General features: G+C 43.4%; 1 protein-coding gene across 9 annotated transcripts in view; it reads left to right on the top strand.

Annotated features, from left to right (window-relative positions):
• KCTD1 (potassium channel tetramerization domain containing 1) overlaps positions 1 to 24,233 on the top strand; it is a 105,670-nt gene that overhangs the window by 48,976 nt on the left and 32,461 nt on the right. For 8 of the 9 annotated variants that reach the window (XM_049821052.1, XM_049821035.1, XM_049821062.1 and 5 more), the window contains one exon: positions 19,859 to 20,037. In XM_049821052.1, the coding sequence (XP_049677009.1) occupies positions 19,874 to 20,037 (164 nt within the window). In that variant the 5' untranslated portion in view covers positions 19,859 to 19,873. Of the gene's footprint in view, positions 1 to 19,335; positions 19,393 to 19,858; positions 20,038 to 24,233 lie in introns of those variants that run through there. The other variant, XM_049821026.1, reaches the window with a different exon arrangement.

Raw genomic sequence — 24,233 nt, 5'->3', positions numbered from 1 at the left:
CACTAATCCTGAAAAAGAGCAGTTTGCTTCTCCATCCTCCTGGCTTAACCATCTTCATACAACTGCATTGACTTTTACTGATGGCTTCTTGTGGCTAATAATTTCTTAATGAAGCAGGCGAGTATATTTTATTTTATCCTGCACGGGTTTCTTTTTGTCACTCGTTCTTGTTTCCCTCCACTCCATTTCCACTCCAGGCAAAAATTATTTCCAGCTGAGAGGGGCTGGATGCATGTCATTCCAGAGCAATTGTAAATGACCCTGCAGATTTGCTTGCAAAAAAGCAGAACATATTTCCCCTCGGTGCACACCCCCCCTCTTCTCACCTAGAATGCATGCAAGAAAGGTCATACGGGGCCAGACCTGAAGGGTGTCTGTCTCCGTACCCCATCCCCACATCAGTGGCCAAGAGCAGATGTCTATAGAAGAGAAGAGGAATGGGTGAGTAGGTGATGCTTCTCATGTGGGTCTTCTAAAGGTGTTTGCTAGGTCCCCCTCTGAGGTGTAAGTGATGTGGCAGAAGGACATTAATCATTAAAAAGCAGATATTAACACAGTCATATTGGGTCTGTGGGACGAACAGACCCCTTTGCATTTTCCTCTCAAACTGTTTTGATGGAAATGTTGATTACAGACAAGGTAAACTTGTTTGTACTTCATTCATTAATAACAAACTATAAACTGCCCTGCCTCCCCTCCCCACAGGCAAGGCACTTGAGGAGATGCCAGGCAATTAAAGTACTTAAGACAGTAATTACAGTCAAATATACAACAAAAATAAAATCACTGCACATGATTTTTTTTATGCTTGGTTTTGTTCTCTGCGTTTATTAAACCGCAATTCTTGCCTCACGATTGAACAGGAATCTCTCAACTGGTAATACCAAAGTGTGTGACAAGTTTGCTTTGGTTCAGCCTGGGTATTTAATAACCTCTTTGGTCTTGCTATTGAATTCTTCACAGCTCTGAAACGCCTGCTTTTTAGATGGATCTTGGTATATAAAACCGGTGTACCTCTCAGTCTTAACACTGATCAGTAGGGAGGCGATACCAATGCTCTCTTGAAACTTCCTTTTTTGGTTTTCTTGCTAGTTTTCTTACTGTGCAATGAGTAGCATCTCCCTGGTTACTGTGACACTTAGGAGGGAGAGACTGAATTAGGCTGAGGCGTTGGGTCAATAATCCATAGTTGGCTTCAAGTATTTAAATTTAGCTGATGCATTTTAAACTTCAGAAATAAGTGTCCACAAACTTGACTTGTTGTGAACCTATTTAATGAGTTAGCGTCCTGCAGTATAAACTTGTGTGTATGCCAGCTCGACATATTTTTAAGTGAAATTCTTAGTGACTTCAATGTTCCAGATAAAGTACACTTTAAAAAGACAGAAACTTAGCCGTAATGAGATCCAGCTGGTGTGCATAAACCTTTCACATTACATTACATAATTAAGTTGGTAAGTAATGTACGGGGAAAAGTTCTTGTTGCTTATTCTTTTGTACTAGAGTTTTACAAGGCTATATAAATACTGTAAGTATTTAATGGGGGAAATGCAGGATTAAAAGCAAATAGCAGATGATGTATGGTACAAAATCTCATAAACCAAATGTGTAATATTACTGGTTTGGTATTTAATATTAAATGACTGAAACTTGACAGTGTTCTGAATGTCACCTATGTTAAAATAGCTCTCATAAGAACAATTTCCAATTGATTGGCTCGATTAATGTGACTAGTTTAAAGGTAGATGGTTTTACGCTGGATGATACCAGAGCGTGGATTCCTTCTGAGTAATGTTTTGACCGGTCTTCTTATTTGGTAAAATCTACATCGCTGTGGTATTCAAAGCAGGGTACAGGCTCACGAACTTCTTACCATAACTTAACAACCTGTTCTCCTTTTAACAAACTGTAATTAGAGAAACATAAACTTCATCTTCATTTATTTTGACGGTAAAGCATGGGAGAGGAATGTGGGAAGGCATTCTTTGTGCCGCCATCAATTTAGTTGCCTACCTTGCAGTTGTTTCATAAACATCCTAGAAAGCTCCTGAAAATACCGAATGTTGAATGTGCCAAAAATGGTTAAAATGCAAGACTTTGTCCTCTGACAGACAAGCCCTGGCAAATCTTAGCTTGATGTTGCTGCCCTCGGCTGCCCTCCTCCTTTGCAGAAGGCTTTTGCTCCCTTGCAGAGTCAGCAAAAGGTACCGTATGCCTGTGCTTCAGCAGCTACAGCAAACCCTGGTCAAGGGATTATTATTTTTTGGGTGCTCTCGTCGTCACCAGCAATTTGAGTTGCCGTGTTTGGTGTCTGAACTGGAACATGGGAGGCATGGGCATATGGTCTGTTTTGCCAGCTCTGCGATGGGGGTGGTAGCCTTGGGGAGAGGAGTGGTTAGGAAAGAGTAGTCCTAAATTGCACAGCTGTTTGCTGCTTGATGGTGAGTGAGCCCTCAGCTATCCTCATTTAAAGGGAATGATCAGACAGGTATCATACTGTATTTAAAGCTTAGGCTGTTGTTCTTGTGAAGAGTGTAATTTACAATAATTGCCGCTTTTAATAATGAACCGATCTATTTGAGATGTCTCAATGCCCACTAAACAGTTAAAATGACAACTTAATTTTGAGATGCTGTTACCGATGTAGGTATATTAACCTTGAGCTGTTCAGGGGGGATGTTGTGGGGTGATTTCCATAGGAAAGGTGTATTACGCTTAGGCTCTCTTCTCCAGAAGGGACGCCGAATTTTGAACTAGAAATAAACTTTCACTCGCCCGAAATGTATTCCATGAGAGGTGAAAGGAACATTCAGAATGTAAGTGAATAACAAATATCTTTTGGTTTTGTGGGTTTGTAAGTTCACATAAATCAGTCAGCAAGTTCCCAGTTGTGACAACCACATGTCCCATGCTCTGATATTGCAACCACCACAAAACTCAAGTGAAGGGTGCAATCAACCCTGTAATAAGAGTGGCAGGACAAATGAGAGGCATTAAAAAACCAGGGTGCTGTCTTGCAGATTTCTGACTTAATTTTTTGCAGGCTGCCAGTACACCAACAGACTCTTTAAATTGTGCCCTCCCTTTCCTCTGTGGGTCCCCACCTCGCCCCTTCCTACTTGGTAAAGCAGCAAGCAAAAATCCATTGTGGGACTTTGTGGGGGACGAATGAGCTGAAGACCTTCAATGGTTCATTCATAAGGATTTGACATGGCTCAGTATTTTGTGATCCTTGTTTTTAAGCAAGTGTTTGTGTTAATGAGCATTCATTGTAAAATGTGGAAAAGAAATAGGTTGAAAGTCTAAGTAGTGATGATGAGTGATTCTCTGGTTTTCTCTCTCTGCTCCAGGGGGGTGAGGTCCCCACTGCTCTTGGTGAAGCCAGCACGAGGAGCGGGGCTGCACCGCTGGGCAAGTGGCCTGTCTCAGGGTTTCCAGCAAGGGTGAGCTCTGGAGACACAGCCTGGTGCCACCCAAATGTCATGAATTAAAAAATGAGGATAGGAAGCATTGCTGCTCAGCAGCCTCCGATCGCTTGGCAGAGCTGCACTTCTCAACAGCTTCTTGCTGCGTGAAGGACTTGTGAATAGCCGGCGGACCTGCCAAAGCGGTGGGAGCAGTGGTTGAGGGTGCTGATAGGGATGTCTGCGAGCGCCCAACACCTTGTGTGCTCCTACTGTGTGACGCGGCCTCGCTGGGAGGAAGGTGCGAGCTCGCTTCAGCCTTGGAGGGGTCAATTCCAGTGCTTTGCCGGCATCTCTCCAAATGCTGGCCTGAACCGACCCTGCTTGGCTTGAGATCCGCTGGGGTCACGGTGCAGTGGGAATAAGAGGCACTTTGTTCTCCATCGTAGCTACACTGTGATTAAACTTGATAGTCATGAGGCCGGATTTACTGCTGTGCTCTCACTGTTTTGTGTTGCACAACAGCACAAACACCCCGAGAGCGAGCGAATTTGATCCACGTTTCCGAAGGATTGTGAAATTCTTCTGTATAGATTTGCTGGCTAAATTTTAAGCATGACTTATAAAGGGGGCCTTTTCTCTTACAGTAACCATGATTTCCCTTTCTGTAGGCTGTAAGACGAATGTTCTTAGTCCGCAAGGTGACTTTTTCAGCATGCTACCTGTAACGTGGTTTTGGCTCATCTTCTCTGCTGCACGCTAACTAACTGAAGCTATTTAACTGAGGTGCAGAAGAAAAATACTGTTTCTTCAGCATTTGGACCTAGTGCTGGCTTACGAGAAACGTAGAGCAAGGAAGGCATTTGTTTTGCACTGCTCAGAAGCTTTCTAAAATCCTCTGAAGTGTGCCGTGGTTCTTATTTTTGGTACGTTTCCTCCGTCTGCTGTTGCAAGTAGACTTTCTCTTGCTAATCTCCTGCCTGAAATACTCTTTGTTCAGAAAAGCAAGTCTCTTTCTGTTGTAATCAGGGCTAGGAATTCAGCTGCAGGGTCACTCTTGGTGCTGTAGAGTTCACTGACCACGTTTTGCTTCTGGCAGTCCTAGCTTTGGCCCCTTTACACAGATCAATGCCAGGCTAACCCCATTTATTGCTACTACTGAATCAAAACTCTGCTTCTCCTATTTAATTTAGCTCAAAATAGATGTAATGCAAACAAGCGTCAGCATGGCAAGAGAGCCAGAAGAAGGGGAGGAAAAAAAAATGCACTCAGGGTTTTTTGAATTAAATATACCAAATGGTGCCAGGCTTCAGATGGCAGGAATTAGTTTGCACTGTATCGTTAGACCCTTTATAAAAATCAGTCGTCATCATTGATTCTAATGTGCACGAATGAGGGTTTATCTGCTTGCCTTCAGTTCCCTTTTTGTGTTAAAAAACACTTCTAATGTAACTTCTGCTGCTTAAGCTCAGCCATGCATTCAGATCTCTTCTGGGTTTCTTAGTCCCAGATGAATCTCCTGGTTTGCTTCATTGTGCCCTCACTAGTTGAACCTCCATCCTTATTACTAGATGCCTTCCACCAGTTACCACAGCGTCAGCCTCCTAGAAAATTCCAGGCTTGCTTCTGGTCAAGTGAAGTTGCTGTTGGCAGCAGTGTATTATTCTCAGTGAAGCTACTCGGTGCAGAGCACTTTGTCAGGCTCGTCACTGTGCGATGGGTTAAGAGATTTTGTTAGAGCAAGTGTGTGGCAGGTCAGACTCCTGTGGCTATCAACCCTTGTGGCTGCAATATAATTTATTTTTTTTTTCTGTATCTGTGGCACACCTCAATATGAGAAAGTGTTGGGATCCTCAGGACCTTACTTGAAGTGTAGATGACGAGACCTTTATGGCGTGGTTGGCATCCAGCCACCTTTCCTGGCCAGGGCTGGAGTTACGAATTCCACTCGCCACACCTCATTCCACACTGCTTGTCAAATATGTGGAATAAGGTGCACACATACCCTCCTTACCTGTTGTTGTCTTCTGGATTGAAGCTCTGTTCGCTGTGCAAGGCAGCGGGTGGAAAACATGAGGTTTACTGTTTCTGCTGAAAAACAAAACAATGTTTCCATGCACCCTTCCTCTCCACCCCCGCTCCCCCCAGAAAAACCTCTCCCCAAACTAATGCCCTTTGGTTCTTCAGGTCCATGGTGGTGGTCAGCAGAAATCAAGCAATCATTTCAGTGTGTCTGTAATGGGAGGAAGGTGGCTGCCATGAGACAAATCTATAATTTAGGAATTGTTGCTGAAGTTAATTTCTGCTACCCTCTACTAGGCGATCACCACAAGACCCCTGAAACCTTTCCTGTTTGTTTCAAATACTCTTTTATTTCTGACACTACAATTCATCTGTTCCTGAAGGCAAGCTTTTTGAGTATTTGTTCCAGAGGGGAGACCAAAGCCTGCCAACTTAAATGTTTGGGTTTTGTGTTTGGTGTTTTGGGGGGGGGGGGGGGTGTTGTGTTTTTTTTTTTATTTCACCACCTGTCTCCCCACTCTTACCGATTAAATGCCACCTCCTCCTTCTGCCTGCCCATTTCATTCTCTTGCAGGGCTTTGTTGTTCCAATGGGGGATGCTCCGGTTTCCCACTCCCAACATGCATTTTGCATTTCTGTTGCCGCCTTGCCTTGCCTTTTGCGGGAACGGTAGTGCTTCAGCCTCTCTCCTCTTTCCTCCCCTGCCATGCCAGGGAGGGAGCTGGTCTGATGGTTTCCTGCACTCCTCCTCTGGGCGGGAGACAAGCGTCAAGTAAAACAGCAGGAGTCAAGCGTGAAGAAAGACACAAGCTGTAAGGCCTTCCTGATGTTTCCCTCAAACTTACCTGGTTCCAGATAAAATCCTTTGCAGATGTTATCTCCCAGACTTAATCTGGAATTGGTCTTTTAAAGACTCCGGATGTGTCGCTGTGTACGATTGTCCCTTTATCTGCTCCTTTACCTGTCAACTCTTCCTCTTGTGATGGTTTCTTCCACTTTTCCGGCCTCTATTGCAATGTGGCAGGTTTTTTGCACGTTATTTTTAAAATTATTATTTTGTCATAGCTGGTGGTTGTATCTACCTGACACCTTCTCATACTTTTGATAGTCAAACTGCTCTTTTAAAGATTTATTTTTATTTTTTTTTTAAGATACTTCCAGATCTTGCCATCTTGATCCTTCTTTAAAGTTGTTTTTAGTCTATTGAAGAAGCCAGCTGTAGTTCAGAGTTGTCAGTTTGGACCTATAGAGGATGTTTCCCTGTATCGGCATGGTCTTACTGGTTATTACCACTCCAGGTATTCAGTGGGTTTGTTTTCTCTATTAGATGAAGTCTTCCCACCAACCCAACAAAAGATTTCTTCAAGTATTATTTTGAATGAGGATAACTTATAAAGCTTACTGCCTCAGCAGCAGTTGAATTAGCTGAGCTTCTTGGCAAGGACCAGCTTCTCCAAGAGCCTGGTTATACAACAGCCTACCAAAAGAGAAATGTCATACCTAAATGTTTACCCCATGGCGGTTGGTCCAGCTGTGGCAAGTGACTGTGTGTCCTGGGTTGTCTCGCTTAACTTCTATATGTTTTAAAAATAAAATAACTGTGTATTTTGCTTAGCTTTCATTTTCTTGGTGAAGCTGCCATTTGCCTTTTTAATTTCGAGCTATCCCTCGCAATCATCTAACGATGTGATTCTTCTCTGTTGTTGGCTTCTGTGTCATAACACAGCTATATGTACTACCAGTTTGTTAATGTGTCTTTATTTCTTGCATTTCAATTTTATTGAAATGTATTACACATTGGAGGCCATGAAAGCCAATAGCTAGAGAAAAGTGAGATAGGCGTTTCTTGTTGGTTGACAGGCATAGTCTTTTCTGCTTCTTTAAACATTTTCAGGTCCTTTTGTTGTCCAAACACTGGTGCTTTGCTTGTTATCAGTGACCAGAGCACCACAAACACAGACTTAGAAGCAGGCCGTGCCGTCCAAAGAAATGTATATTGTATACGATTTCATCCACTGTTCTAAGCTTATGTGCATGGTCTGTTGTGGTGTCAGGTCAAGTAAAAGCCTTTTAATATTGTCGTGGTTTAACCCCAGCCAGCAACTAAGCACCACGCAGCCGCTCACTCACTCCCCCCCCATCCAGTGGGATGGGGGAGAAAATCAGGAAAAAAGAAGTAAAACTCCTGGGTTGAGATAAAAATGGTTTAACAGAACAGAAAAGAAGAAACTAATAATGATAACACTAATAAAATGACAACAGTAGTAATAAAAGGATTGGAAGGTACAAATGATGCGCAGGGCAATTGCTCACCACCCGCTGACCAACACCCCGCCAGTCCCCGAGCGGCGATTTCCCGCCCCCACTCCCCAGTTCCTATACTAGATGGGACGTCCCATGGTATGGAATACACCGTTGGCCAGTTTGGGTCAGGTGCCCTGGCTGTGTCCTGTGCCAACTTCTTGTGCCCTGGCTGGGCATGAGAAGCTGAAAAATCCTTGACTATAGTCTAAACACTACTGAGCAACAACTGAAAACATCAGTGTGTTATCAACATTCTTCTCCTACTGAACTCAAAACATAGCACTGTACCAGCTACTAGGAAGACAGTTAACTCTATCCCAGCTGAAACCAGGACAAATATAAAATTAAGAGTTTGCTGAGCTAGTTAGCAGAGGTCATTCTGTCTACAGCTAGATAGTGGATTGCTGCTTCATGAGGTTGGCGGTGGCAATGATGGCTTCTGTTGTCATATAGCATATGGTTATATAGATTCAGGGTTAATCCACCCTTGTGGGCAAAAAAATGCTAAAATTAGGTGCCAAATGGTTGTTTTTATCATACGAGCTACAATGACTACTTGGAGAAATCTCTACAGGTCTGAAAACAATAATAATCCAAATGGTATTTCTTAGCCCTGGATCCTAAAGTATCTTTTACACATAATGGAATCAAATGAACCGAATCTGAAATATGCTTTGTTCATATGCCATATGGTCGTCATGTTGCCAAGCCCTCTTCTTGCCTTCCAGAGCAGACTCCTGTGTTCTCCTTTCCTCAAATCCTGCCCTTCACACTAACCAAAAAAATTGCTGCTTGACCCCATAGTCATATGGCTACCGTTCCTTTTCTCCCTTCATCCCTAAATGCCTTCCTAGCATTTAAGAAAACCTCAAACACCAGAAAAGAGGTAAAACAAACTAAAAACCTTTATGTACTACTGCATTGAAGGAGTATTTTGAATTTAACCACGGCTGTATTTAGCTTAATTCAGGACTTCAGCTCCTTCCTACCAGCCACCAAAAAAGCATACCTACTCCTCCGAGGGATTTAAAATCTGAAGGTAGACAGATTTTAGTACAGGGCAGGGAAGTATCCGGGTCACCGACAGTTTTTGGTTCAGGTCCCACGTGCTGCATGGATAGCCCATTTCCAGAGCTCTTGGGAGGTCTCCGTCATTGCGTGCTGCCTCGTATATGTATTTTTAGCAGGGATCTGTTTCCTGTCCCCACACCGGGAGCACCTGTGTGGTGTTATGCCGCCTGTCCCGAGGTGTTAAGTAACCCACGTGTGTTTTGAAATAGCTAATGTTAATACGATTTTTCTCGTGATAGTGTTCAGGCTTTTTCATTCTCCTGCATGTTATGAAATCTGTAGGCTGATAATTTTAATGGGAGTTACAAGAGGAGAGGAAAAAGTCCCAGCCAGCCCTGGAAATGCATGGGATCGTGGTAGAGCTGAGTAAACGCTCCCTATTGCAGTCTGTCTTAACAAGGACTTCCAAAAAGCCTGTCATTTCAGTAAGTTCAGCTTTTACCCTTTCCTCGCACTGTCCTCCCTCTTGGCAGTCTCTGTCCATCTGGTGGGGTTTCAGTAGATTATAATTTTTGAGAGATAGGGTTGGTGCTTTGCTAAGTTTGGCTTCGGAGACCTGCTGGGAGGGGAGGTGGATGGGAGGGAGACGGGAGGAAAACCCAGCGATGATGCAGGGCTCCTAAAAGTCAGTCCTTCTTGCCCATAGCGTTGTGTTTCATTGATAACGGGAGCAAGGGATGTATAATTTAAGATTACAATTTCACACCGTATTTCTAATTCTCTATCAATCAGCCTGATCTGTAACTGTCAAAATTGCAGTTCTGTTTACATCTTCATCATAAATTAGATAACTACAAATGTATGGCTTTAAAGCCCTTTTCTGCCTTTTTTTCTGCAGTTAGGTTATAGATGAAGCTGTCTATCTGTTTTATTGTCTAGTCTCATAATTACTAAGTGGACACAATGTCTTCAAAATTACGATTCCATCTGAGAATATTTTATTATTGGTTGCTGCAAGAAACATCTGGAGAGTGCTTAGAGCTCTTGTGTGTTACAGTATTTCAAAGGCACTGTTTTATTGGACCCTTATAATTTCTCCCTTTCCTTTTTCCTCTTCATATGACAGGAAGGGCTAATAGAGGCTTTCCTGTGTTTTTCTTAAGCCTGGTAAGGTGATTCCAGATACCAAATTCTTCAAATAGTCTGAAGGTGGGTTTTCTGTTGTTTGCATGTTCAGTATGAAGTAGATAATGTTCTGTTGGTATGTCCAAAACCGCATCTTCTCTAGATGGGTCAGTATTATCTCTTTCTGCTCCTAGGCGAATTAATAAACCAAATTTTAAAAGTGCAAAGGAAAGCAGGCGGCTGGCTGATTCAAAGGGAGAGGCTATGTTTTTCATCACCACCCTTTCAAAGCCTCTCTGAATCAAAAGAACCAGTGGATTGCGAAGGCAAGACCTATGCCACACCAGAAGCTCCCAGTTCAGCAATTTTCCCAGGGTAAAATTATAACTCATGTTTCCTCAGCACAGGCTGTAACTGGCAGTGTTCCTTCTACTTCTAAGGGTGAAATTGCTGGGGGGGGAACAGACATCTAATGTGCCTCTGGAAGTTTTACAATGGGTGTTAGCCTCCCTTTGTGGAAAGGTAGATGTTCTTCTGGAACATACCCAAGGGCAGGTGCTATTCAAACTGGAGTGTAAATTAACTTCAAATAAGGCAGTATGGGCTTATTTTTCTTTGGTTTGTGAGTGAAATCTAAAGAATAAACCCCCATTTCTCAAATTCTGACAGTTCATGAGGATCTCCCAGTTATCCCACTGAAGTCTGCATTTTTATGGGTCTTTAAAATCTTAAGATATGACTGCAATTCAAGATGTTAATCTTTATTCATGTACTACTGATAGGATCTTAACTCGCAAACAAAACAGATTTCAGCAATGCTTGTTTTTTGGTGTTGCTTCTCACCAGGAGATTATCGGACAAATTGCAAACTCCGTCCGAGAAGAATGTAACCAGTTGGTTTCTTTCCCACTCAAATTTTGACATCATCTTTAAGGATTTGTTTAACTTTGCATTCAAATGTGCCAGCGTGGTTCTGGCAAACAGAAGTCCTTTCCTTCTAAACCCAGGAGGGAGTGTTTTTTTTTTTCTTGTCCTTTTCTTATGTAAAGACTCTTACAAAATATGCAGAGTGCCTGCTAGAAGTGGATAAAAGGCAACAACACTTGAGTGAGAAGTCTGTCTAAAAATTACATTATTAATATATCTCAACCTACAAGGTGTCCACCTGGGAACAGTTGGAAGATGGATTCCCCTGTTCCGAGCTCCCTTCTCCCTTTCCATGTCCGTTCCTGGTCCGAACCCCACGTACATGTGTGGGGCGGAGGTGGCTGTTGCACACCTGTCTTCACGGGTGCAGGAGATGAGCTGGGAGATCTTCCATCCCTCACGGAGGCGGCAGGAGCTGTTGGCTGCTCTGTGCTGGGCTGTTCCCAAGGGCTGGGGAGAGCTGCCCGAGCGGCTGCCTCTGTCAGGGAGGAGGTACAGACTCTGGATGGAGCCCCAGAGTAGGTAGGTACGTTATCTGCAAGGGTGCTGGCAGGCCACGCCTCTTGCAGCAGGGATGAAGTGGTCCAAAGTATTGGAGTGATGCTGTTCGCTGGAATGAATGAAGCCTCGTACGGAGAAGAACTGGTCTGTCGTCTCTGTCCTTTGCCAAAACGTGAAACTCCCTTTGTGTGCTTGCTTTCCTACGAAGTACAGGTATATTCACATTGTCTCTGCTACCTGAGGTTTGATAGAGGTAAGAGAAGAAAAGCGACCTATTTTCCAGGTTTAAAGGCAAGTAAATGAAACTGTCCTTGGGGCAGCAGAAGCAAAGACTTTTGTATCAGCTGTAGTGTTGTGGGCAGGGCTGCCAGGCTGCTAAAGGCTCTTCAGACCTGGCAGCCTCTTTCCCAGGGACTGCTCATCTTTTTAATAGCATTTCCTATTTTCTTTCTTTTTTCTTTTTTTTTAAAAAGGGGCAACAATGACTGCAGCCTTTCTCTGCTGATACTGAGGGATCTCTTGGCACTTACAGGCTAGTAATAGTTTCTGCAGTTATCTGGCAGGATCCCCCTTTTGCCTGTGAGAATAAAGAAGGCTGAGTGAAGGTCACTGAAGTGCTTTGCTATACACCTCATGAAATATTTTGAACTGGGCATGTCCAGTTAGAGAAGGCTCAGGCTGGGGAGTTACGCTTCCTTTTGGTTACTCCTAAATCAATTTTATTGCTGGTTTGAGTAGAAGCTGGTGCAGAACAGACAAGCTCCTGGTAGAGCCAGTGGTCTGAAATGCCAGGTATCCAGTCTGCTCCTATCATAGGACACCATTAGAAGCAGCACAGCAGGTCTGTTGACCCTTGGTCCTGTGTCCTCCTGTGTCTAAACACTGCGTCCTCCAGCATGGTTAGGGGATGTTTTTGCCTGCTACATCCTGGGATAAACACCCTGTGATTATACAGTGTCAGGTGGGCAGTGGTGTGCTGTGCAGTAATTGAGGGCAGCTTTCAAATCCGGTTTTGCTTGTAAATTAAATGGCCACTTTTACTGAGCGAGAATCGAATCGGCACGTCTGAAGACCGTAGAAGTTGTCTTCCATTATGAAAGACAAAGTGCCTAGTGGAACTGTGTGTGTTTGGGGGTAGTGAATCCAGGCCGGACCCCCAAGTTATACGTGGGATTTTTTTAATAGTGCAATGGCTTGGATATATGCCAAAGATCCTGCTTGCATTACAGGCTTAAGTCCAGTCCTGTGTCAGCCACATTTACCACTCGCTTGACCAAAGCATAGAGGGTGTGCACAGCAAGAAATGGGTTGGCAGAGCAGAAGAACAGAGCTTTCCTTGCAGGGCCTGAATGTAATAAATGAAAACATTTGGGCTGGCCTCAGCACTGCTTACCCAAACAAGCAAGGGGCTGAGTTAATCTTCCATAAAGAGTACAAATTTATAGACTATCTTGAGGGAGGTACTAAACTTTTGTCTGCAGTTTCAGGCTTAGGGGAATCTTCAGAGAAGTTTATAAGCACTTGAGCAGATGCATCCAGTCTCTGTAAACTTGACCTTTTCCAGGTTTTGGACTCGCCTTTACTGCCATACTGGTATAAGCACAGCTCCTCATTTGACTCCTGCCCTTATCCCTAAATCCTTTTTCTTCACTTAGAGATTTTTCTTAAGGTCTTAGTGACCGGTTTCTGATGAAGGAGTGGTTAGAGCTGTTCTGCTGAAATTAGCTGTGTGCTGCAGATTTGGCTGCTGGGTGCTGGGATTCTCAAAGTGTCTTCAAGCTCTTGTCTGAGGGCATTTTTAACTGTCCTGCGTCTCCAGGTAGGCAGCTCTCTCCATCCAGCACGAATACCTTGCTTCCTTCAGCCCCTTGCCTTGCATTTGGTTCTCTGCACCTGTGGCATTTATTCTAGGTCCTGATCAGCTCCAATGAAATCCCAGCAAGGCTTGTTTTACCGAGGAAATGCAACCACAATCTCTCCAGCACTTGTAGCACTGAGCTGGTGTATGTGCTCAGCAGCGCCAGCATCTCGAGGAGGAGGAGGAGGAGGCTGTGAGCAGCCAGTGTGCGGGATGTGGAGCAAGGGCTGGATCGGCGCTCCACCCCAGGGCCAGTGCCTCTGGGACAAGGAGGATGTAGCAGTTAAAGTCGTCCCGTCAGGTAAGTGCTGCAGTGACCACTGCTATAGGGCTATAGGGTGTTTGGGCTATTGCAGGATACAGAAGACAACCTAACATGGTTCCTGGCACCTCCAGGAAAGGGTTTCAGCCAAGGTTTTGGTTCATGATAGCCTACACCTTACACCCTGGCTATGATGGACCCCTCTGGATATATCTGTCCCCTCTCTCAGGCAGCCTCGTGGCATCCACCTCTCTAAAATGTATTGCTGCATTTATTTCTGCAATTAATACCGAGTGCTGCAAGCAGGGCACGTGTGGTGGGAGGAGTGAGCAGCTGCTTGGAATAGTATAGTAGTAGGTCTGCTGTGCTTGGGTGCCTCAGCATCTCAAGAAAACCTTCCTGCTTCTCAAGCTCTCCATTATATTTGTCTTGCATAGAACAATTTGACCTTCTGTCACATGTTGACAGACATTCAGGATTTAAAATGAGGCTTTTCCTCCAGAGGTCTAAAATAATAATTCTAGTACTAATGCTGAGTCTCAGGGGACCTGGTGTCTCAGCTTACTGTGGTACTGACTTGCAGCTGATAGTGTTTTGGGCCTGTTTCTCATGTGGCACTCAAACACAACTGGTTTGGAGTTGTGCTTTATAAACATAATTCGTCATGTTTGGAGTCAGCATTCCTAAAGCTCGCAGCTGTGAGGAAAAGAGTAGTTGGATTATATTGATGAAAGGCAAAACATGACAGTGCAATCAGCATATTTTCGCTGGGGAAAATAATGCGCTATTTCTTTCTTTTGCAGACCCAACGGCACCAGTACATTCCAACCATGTCCTCAGAAAGATGCCAGCTATTGGTTGAAGGGTGAAGAAGCAGAAGAAACGGTATGGATGTGCTCACGTGGAAAGACTTTTTGCCAAAGATCTGGCCAACTTCTTTGTGCTTCTGGGCTCTTCAGAGTGAAGGTGAAGAGAAGGCACTGCAAGGCACGCATGCCTTAAGAGACCAAAATGCAGCTTGCACGCTCCGTGTCATGCACGTGGTCGTCTTTGACCACCTTGCAGGGCTCTGTCTGAGGGGCCGGCATAACCTGGTGTCATCTGTGGATGTAGCATACCATGGCCATAGCCAGAGAATTCGGTGTGAGGACATCGCTGGCCCATAGAAGTGCCCAGGGTGGGATTTTCCCCTTCCAGCAGGACAAGCACCTGGGCTTCCTGGACACGTAGCTCTGTATCTCTGCCTGCTTGCTACACCTTCCAGAAGTGCTGTTTGTACTGTACTGATATTATGTTGAATAAATGCTTTCTCCAGCCTCTTTGTTGTGGTGACTGTTTTTGCTGAATTGAAAAAAAAGGGGGGGTACTTGTTTAAGCATTGTGGTGAGACGTGATTTTTTTTTTTTTTTTTAAATCTTTAATGAAATGTTTGTTTTGAAAAAGTACATTCTCAAAATGGGACGCTTGTGCAGGAGCCGAATCTGAGAGTAGTCCTAATGTTCCTGGTTTGGATGAGGGACTTGAACTGGGCTTTCTTGCATCCCACAACCACCCCTAAGCATCAGCCTGCTGTTTATTTCGGAGTCAGGTGCATAGCTGTCCATGACACTTGAGTGATTTCTGCTTTGGATTGAAGGAAAAGGGATTTGTCTCCAACTTTTGAAGTTTTTTCACTGTTTGGATTCATTCCCCATAAAGTGAACAGACTTTAGAGGAGACTTTTCTGCTGGAGGTGGCTGATGTGGGTGTGCTAACTGCTGTTGCCAGCTGTTCCTGGGCACCAAGCTTTTGTGAGGAGAAACGTCTCTCTCATGGCTTTCTGTTGTGGAAAAAAAAAAGATAATGAATACAGACAGATTTGATGCTTCAGAATAAACTACTGCATGATTATTGTTTCTAATGTCTAGACAAGGTAAGACAAGCTTGTCCTCACCTCCCCCCAGAAAAATCCAGGAGAGTTTGAAATATGTAACTTTGAGTTTCTCAGCAGAAATAATTGCTTGGGCTGTGACAGGGAGCATCTGATAATTTTAGAATTTGATACAAAGGCTAGAGCTACAGTATATTGAATAGCATATATACATATACACTCCTGCTTGAGCTAGGCTGGCTCACAGGGAAGATGTTGGCTATAATAACCCCAGCCAGCACTGTCTTGACCTGCAACCCAAAATGGTCCCCACTGTCCAGTGAGTCAAGTAGATGTTTTGTGCTTGAATGTCAGTCCTCCTGTGAGTGAGCTCGGGTTGTCTTGTAGTGACATGGTTTTTGTTGAGGTTTCTGGCTTAAGGAGGGAACTGGAATGACTTTACTCAAGACCACAGAGTGTAAATAACACTTCTGAAACCACTGCTAATCATAGCAGTCTAAAGTGAGTGAATATTTTGAGGGGAGGAGAAAGCCTCCTGTCTCTCTGATTTTTGTACACTTAGCACTTTGTAATCACTTGCTTTCTTCAGATATCGCTTACTTTTTCCACTTGCTACCAGAAGACGGACGTGGTTCCTATGTTGTTGTTCTTTGGTAGACCAGTTGCATGGCTGTGCATCTCAGCCCTACAGCTACTGTGTTTTCTCAACGTAGATGTAAAGGCTTATTCTTTAACAATATTCTCAAATGGAGTTGGGGAGAAGGTGGTGTAGAAGAAAAAGGCAGGGAGGAAAAGAGATCTGAAAGCCCTCCTCCATGATCCTTAATCCCCTTTGGTAGAAAGACTTCTAAATCATAAGGATTTTTGTAAATCCCAGGGAGGAGTTCAGGCAGGGCTGCTTTTGCTTCTGTTGAGCCTAGGGGAGGGCTTGCCTAGAGCAGAAAATGAGAAGCAGGTTCAGATATACTCAAAAGACCTGGGCCTACAAACTGCTCATTGTTGAAAGACTCCTTCCAAATATCAGCAAGAAAGTGGAGGAGCCCCAAACTGCTGTAATAGAGCAGTGGTTTTGTGTGCTGAACCAAAACTGAAAACTTTTGTACAACCTAAATGCCTTTAACCTGCCTAGCACACAGATTTTAGCACTTTTGAGTATGTAGTTTCAGTAGGAAATTAATTCTGATTGGAGATCAGAACTCATTTTTTTGAAAAGTTGTTGGGGGGGCGGGAAATCTTTGAGTACTAATAATGATAAATGTTTTACGAGGTATTTGAAGTATTTTGGTCCACAGGAGCTGTTGTAAAACCTGGGATTTCCTGGTCTTATTTACTTTTTGTAGGGTAAATATTAAAATGTTTGAAAAGAAAAGGTGCCAAGTGAAAAACGGACTGTTGACAGATCAGGAAGGTCGCTGCCCATCCAGCCTGCGCAGGCACTAGCTGTGATGCATGTCCCACTCGTGAATAAAGTTGGTGCGGAATCCTGAGGTAGATGACAACCTCTGTGATCTCCTGTGTGGGAACAGCCATGGCTGAGCTATAAACCCTTCCTGGGTGCAAGTCTCACCTGCCTGACACCAAGCACACCAAAGAAGGCTTCTGAAGAGCTTTTTGGTCCTTTTTTGTCATCAGCTGTTCTAGATAGCTTGCTGGATCCCATTAAGTTTAGTTGCTATGACTCCCTTCTCTCCTCTTGTAATTGTTTCTAAGGAATTATATTTGTAATCACTTTAGGTAGTAGAAGCTTAATTTACCAGCAGTGCCTTGTTCTAACCATTTTTACCTAAGCTTGTCCCCTTCCGTGTTTGCAATAATCCAACGCGAGCCATGTATTTCTTCAGAGAGACTCTTTATCCCTGTGTTATCCTTTCCATAGCTGAACCAATACAGTGATTTAACTAATGCAATTGTTTAACTCTGATGTGTTTAATGTCAGAGTGGTCTTAATGCCGTACCCACTGGACGGTGATGTTCTGTGCTGTGGCTGCGCTCGTGGGTTCTGCCACATAAAAGAAACTGTTCTCTTAAGCACTTGGTTCTCTGAATCCCATTTCTGCTTTAATTTCTCTGGGGCAACTGCAGTAGAAATACCATTGCCTAATTTCAAAGTGGTCTCCAAAACAGTAGTGAACTGGTTTTATCGAGGGAAATGCGCTTTGTGAGCTAAGGCTGGAGCAAAGTTAGCATTATTGTATTTAATACCTAAACATTGAGCAGATGGGTGTTGTTTCTTGAGGCACAATAAATGCAGGTAACTTGAAGGGGAAGTGTTGAAAAGAAGGAGGGTGAAATAAGATAGCAAAAGGTTTTATTATAAAGCGTTTTTATTTGGGGGGAATTTTAGTAGGTAGACTGTGTAAATGGCCGCTTGCTTACATCTCATTTTTGGAAACTGGTTTCCTTTGACCTATCTCCCATCCTGGCAGTGATGTTTACGCTACACATTCTTCTACCATTCCACACAGCCGGCACTATCGCAGCTGTGCTGAATGAGGTCCCAGCCTAACTACAATATTAACCCTGCAAATCTGTTCATTTTCTCCCGAGCAGCCCCAGGCAGGGTATACAGGAGAATGTGTCCAATTGAAAAACTATTACAGACTCGGTGGTGCTGCAGTGTGCTAAATTGCAACAGGGCTGTGTCTTTCTGCCAGAGAGGATCCTGCTAAGGGAGGTTGTGGTGTCTTCCTCATACAAGTTACAGAATTTGTTTTGCGTTTTAGTCCCAGCCTTTGTTGATGATTTTATTTTATTTTTTTCAAACTGTTTGTCTGCTTTTAAGCACTGAAACGTGTTCCCTTCCTCACACCCGCTGCTTTCCTCCTGCTAATCGTCCAATGCGTGGGGGCTCTTTTTGCCCCCAGTTTGTATCACTCCTTGCCTTCTTACTTTCACCTTTCCAGTTGTTTTTAATTTTTTCTTCATTATTTTGCTAAATATCATACTGCAGATCAGTAGCATCTTGGGTGGTGGTTGTACCACATAGCATTTATAGCAGACATTAGTTTTGCATAGCGTGTGTACCTTATTTTGTCTGGACTTGTCTTCATTATGCTGCAGGCGCCTCCTCAAGCAATCGTAGTGATTAAGCGTGGTATTTCTGCAGATTTATATTAACTTCTGCTTATAAAGAAACAGAAGAAACCCAACCCTCCCCCCCAACACCCAAACTAGATGTTTTTCTTCATCCCCTTCGTTTTTATCAGTATTTGACCTAAGCTTGCTTTTGCGTATGAAAGAAAATTAGCTAAGTACCTTGTGGTTTATAGGTGCCTTTTGTTACATATTACTTGGATTTATTGCGCAACTTTGGCCTGTAAATCATTTCAGTTAGACATTTACCTGGCTCATGTTGCCTTTATGGTTTGAGTCTGTTAACAGCCATGAAAAATGGAGAAATGATGTTGGCGGCGGACTTTGCTAGTCCAAATACCCCGTAACTCTCTCTCACGGCCGTGCTCCGCTTCTGCGAGGTTTGCTGCCCGGCTCTGCGGAGATGTTTACAGCTGAAAGACGTGTCGAAAGAACAAAGAGAGTTTTGTGATGAAGTGTATCTGACTTCTCGCTGCTTTGCTTACCTTTTAAATGTAAAACTAAGTAATTTGCAAGGGCTTTTAGTTCTCAGTATAAGATTCCACCCTGTATGGAGCTTTCCTTCAGTCAAAAGCGGGGTTGTCTCAAAACCGCTCTCGAATGCATTTCTATTTTAATCCCCAACTTTGAATGCAGCCTGCCTTACTGGCTCCAGCAAATCGCCCTGCCCTGCCCCACCCGCCGCGCGCGCAGGCTGTGTCTGCTCTTTGCTGGCGTTACATCTCTTCCTTTGTGACTAAAAGTTGGTTTCATCAGCAAAGCATCGCTCCCGCTCCGCTGTCGGAGCTCGCCTGCCTCGGGAAGTCGCTCAGACCTGCAGCCTATGCGGGGCACGCGGGGGCATCTGTCGCCATACGTATAACTTTTAAATGGAAAATGTCTTTCTCAAAGGCTGTCGATGTCCAGTGGTCTGCAGTCCATGAGCAGTTGACTAGTCCAGGTGTTTCTGCTTCTGTTTCCGTGCTATGTGAATTGGGAATTCGAGAGAAGAGTGTGCAGGATGGAGGAGTTGAGGGTTTGTATTTCTGTTCTGACTGTACGGCAGCGACGGAGGGCTTGGGAAGGAACAGAAAGTCTACCTGGGGTCATCTTAATTAAGGAAAATAGTAATTGTTCTGGGTCTTTCTGTCTGCAGCTCTTTCTGTCAGAGCCTTTGTCACCTCTTAAATACGAGAATGACTTTTTTTTTTTTTGGTATGGGTTGTCTGTCACGAGCAGTGTTCAGGAAGAACTTGTTTTATTGAACGTGATTTCTACTTTGTGGGTTTTATCACTGATTTTGCCCCACTTTACATATTTTAAACTTAGCCAGTTAAGACTCTTGGAGCTGGGTTGATTTTAAAAACTGCCAAATAATTTGTCTGTGCTTTAATAAGATAAAAATCATAAGGTGAGACTATGAGACAATGCTATTGACTCGAGACTGTGGGTTTCTGTGAGGTGTTTAAGGAGATCATTAACCCAGGTCTATCTCTTCACAGGACAGTCGGCCCAATATGTCAAGACCTCTGATCACTAGATCCCCTGCATCTCCATTGAACAATCAAGGCATCCCCACTCCAGCACAGCTCACAAAATCCAACGCACCAGTTCACATTGATGTGGGTGGGCACATGTATACCAGCAGCTTGGCCACGCTTACAAAATATCCTGATTCCAGGTAACTTTAAAAAGCTTGTTCTGCATGTCTTTGGCAACTCCTTTTCTTCCATTTCATGCTTGGACGTCCTGGGGCTGTCTTAGAATGATAAATTTAGTTCCTTTTGTTTCAAAATTAAATTAGGTTCCTGTGTTCGTAGGAGGTTAGAGACTGACTTTTCTTTCCCCGCTCCACTGTTTCAGACAAATGGCACTTCTGCAAATCCCGATGCGTATGTACTGAAACGAAGTCGATGGTAAAGAGCACTTACTTTCTACCACCTAGAATTCTGGTTTTATGCCAAGCCACCCGTTCTGTGGTTTATTACATTCAAAAACTGTAGCGATACTGCATTTAAGTCCAAAGGTGGGGGTGTTGGGGTATTTGTGTTGTTTCTTTTGGAGGAGTAACCGCTCTCCTGTACTATCAACGTGTAATCTTGAATGTGTCACTTGAGGTAAAGGCAAGGTTGAATGTAACAAAATATAGGACAGCATTAACTGAATACTTTTTATAGAGTCTTAGGACTTTTCAAATAATTAGACTCTTAACTCTCACGTACCTTCTGAATGAAACATTTGTGACTCTGGTAGCTTACTGGTATTAAGCAGTTGGAAAACTTCTGCATGCATGAGCAAGTGGTGTATGTAGAGTAGATGAAATAAGAGTGCATCTTTAAGAAAACAACAGTGCATTGAAAATAGTGTGTGTGGATATTACATGGTGGTGATGGCAGATGGACGCTGTAGTGATATTGTAATTCTAACAGTTGGGTATCAGTTAGCAGGTGTTGATTGTGTCTATGGTATTAGTCTATTACCTTGCCCTTTGCTGCCTGATCCTGCTCTAAAAGGAAGGCGGTGTTACCTTCATGGTCTTTCCACACGGGGGGGAGTTTCTGAGTTTCTTGATCCCACCACTCTGACCCGCCTTTCCAAAGGGTACAAGACACACTTCATGGGATGTGATTTTGTTCTAAGCGTGGGTTTCACTGGGACTGCTGCCTCTGCAGCATTGCCTACGTGGTTTTAGGTGGGACTGGAGTAGTGCAGCTGACAAGGGCTAGAGGAAGAGACCAGTAAATAAAGGCATATGAAAAAGAAACAGCTGGGCACATGGCTTTTCTTACAACAACCTCCTCAAGGAAGGGCAGTCAGAGGGAAGTAATAGAAGCCATGCCAAAGCACAGGCCTGCCAGGAGAGATTGAAGAAATGTCTGGAAAAACTTGAACTGTTCTTCAAAAAACAAATCTATAGTTTTGGGGAACTTTTTTAGGACCTGCTTGTGTTCAGCTACTAGGAGTTGTGATTACTTAACGTTTTTTCAGTAGCTGGAGTAGTGATGGTGTCTGAAACTGGTGTGTGTGCAGTATGAGAGGCTGCTGCTATTAATATATGCAGCTTCTGTTTCCATGCCAAATTTACCTGGACAGCATATTAGTTTAAGTGAAGAAACACTAAAATGTCTTTCATAAGTGTGTATGGTGGCAGTGGAATTTAAGCTTAATGTATTCTGTGTTCAATTGAGCCATTGTAGCACTTGAAAGTGGAAGCTATGCCTGTAGTATCAAAGCCTGTTTAATAAATTAAACATTTTAAAGCTCTTCAAACATAATTGAAAGAAAACCCAAACTCTGAGTTATAGTCATTCTGTTTCAAGTCGTTCTGACATGCGTTTGTGTTTCAGTTCTTACAATGTCTTTTGAACCCCTTGATGAGTGAATATTTCTAGCCTAGCTGTTAGAACCTGGAATTCCCAGCCACTTCCAAAACTTGAGATATTTTTTTTTTTTTAACATTAACAGCTTCAAAGGAGCAGTTATTAAACTCGTTTGGATGTCAAGACAATGACATGAAGCAATAAGCTGGCAATCACAATATAGTCGTTTGGGTTTTGTCTGTGAATTTTTACCTTAACCTTTTTTTTCCAATGGGGGGGTGTGTGTGTATGGGGGTGTGGGTGTGTGTATATATATGGTGGGTGCTGGGTACAAATTATGCTGTAATATTTGGACCTTAATACAAATTGTTCCTCGTAGCCTGATCTGGTCAGTCTATATCTGCAGACTAACTTTGTTAGTTAATCCAAGGTGTTGGTCAACATTTCTTGTATGGTTTTTTTTTTTTCTGCCAATACCACATATGTGAATGAGATCAAAACTAAGGCAGGGTCTCACAGATATCCTTGGGCCAGCTGAAGCCTCCTGAGTCTTACTGTCATACGAAGTATTGTCTATGAAAAATAAGGTCTTGATTATCTTGCCTGAAAGAGCACTGCTCCAGGGATGAGTCAAGGCATAGGTTGCAGGCTCCAGCATCTAACAGGTTGAGACATGAAAGTCATTAGGCTTCTGACTCGTATTACGTGTAGTCTAAGGGCCAGAAGCCTAAAATGAACCTTTCATCTGTGGGCCAGGTACCAGAGTCATCTTTCTTTGTGAGATTGAAAGGGTGATATCCAAACCAGCAGCTTTGGAGTCACTGTGACTTGCTGGTGTGAAGGAGGGCTATCCTGATAGAGCAGTCTCTGCTTTGGAGCAAGTGTACTCTTCCTTCTCCTTTTGGGTTCAATAGCATCTCATCTTGCGCCTCTCTTACTTTCTCTTTCCTGGACAGTAGAGTAGGAAGTAGAAAGAGTACTTTAAAAAATGGTTCCTTGAATGATATCAGGTAAAGACTTGTAGCTCACAGGGCTCATTTTCTGTAATTCTTTTGTTAGATCTCCCAACCTGGTTTGTGCCTTGATATGTAAAATGCCTACTGATGGGTATCCATTCATTCCTCCAAAGAAATCCAGATGTGACTATAAAAGCATCTTGCTACTGATGCTGGGTCCCTGCCCTTTGTTATGGAAAGACCACTGAGGGCTTCTCTCAAATGCTCTTGTGATTGAAGAACCCAAGGAATCAGAGCCTATCTGTGTTCTGGCCAAAGGCTGACACAGTGAAGCAATCCAACAGACAAGCAGCTTATCTAATAGATGGTTTGAATTGAGTCATCCTAGAATTTTAAATTCTGAAGCTGAAATAATGCTAAACTGCAACCTCCTCCCCCAAATTCATTTAAAAATCCAGTAGCATAGAATTCAAAGGAGCCCAGTTATATTCCAGAGCAGGCAGAACCCACTGTTTTCACAAGGAAGACCCCATATGATTATTTTATCTCATCAACAGGCTTCAGGTTCTCCCAAGACACCAGTGAGACCATGCCTCAGACATGATCTCATGCAGCTGAATAAAACAGTTTGCCAGACTTAAGCTTCAAGAGGCAATTTGAATCACTATACCTACCAAGAAGACCTAATGTAAGGTCAGTCTGCTGAAAGAAATAGTAATTTTCTTTAAATGCCTGAGGAGGGGGCAGGTGTCCTTTTGTGCAGCTCTCTCCACCAAGACTGTAGACCTTGATGCATTCACCCATACACAGAATGTTCCTCCTGTTACTCAGTTGTCGACTGATAGTTTTTCCTATGTGCATGTGAATCAACCAAAGAAATTGTTTCTATTCTGCGAGGAGTTTTGTTGTTTTGGAATTTGTTCTGGTTTGAACTAGATCATGCCCTCCTCTTCCCAACGTCCTTCAGTTTATTTTATGTTACCATATCTGCAGGATGATACCTGGCAACACAAAGTTATCCATTAAATATTTGGGTGCACTATTTTTTATTATTATTTTGTTTTTTGCAAATGAAGATTTTTTTTAAAAAATAGGTCAGCTTTTCACCACCCAGAAAAAGCCTCAATTTTTTTATTCCAGGGAAGATGGATACAAGATGAGGATCTGCTAAAAGAGCCTTTCTACCCTGAGAGCTGAGGCACATGCATGCTGTCCCATTGTTCCTGATGGTCACCAGAGAAAACGTGGAAAATGGGTTGAGGTTTTAGGATTTATGATTATAAGCAGAGGAAGCACAGGCCTGTTAGTTCTGACATTTGAACCTGAGCAGCCTACTCTCCTTCTCTCAGTGCATTATCAACTTGCAGTAGGATCGAACCCTTTGCTTGGAGTCAGCATTCCTACATCTCTCAGCCTTAACGCTGTCTGTATGGTATCTACCAAAAGTTATTGTGCACCAGGCTAAGACAACCTCAACTGATTATCAGAACTGAATGGGAAGATGTTTAACTTTGATCATATGAGCATCAGTTGTCTGATATCTCTGATATCAGCAATATCAGCAGTGCTGTCTATCTCATGGGTTCAAAGCACCTAGGCTT

Source organism: Accipiter gentilis, chromosome 2 (assembly GCF_929443795.1).
Source record: "Accipiter gentilis chromosome 2, bAccGen1.1, whole genome shotgun sequence".
Classification (NCBI taxonomy): Eukaryota; Metazoa; Chordata; class Aves; order Accipitriformes; family Accipitridae; genus Astur; species Astur gentilis.
This window is presented reverse-complemented; position numbering and strand designations above follow the sequence as displayed.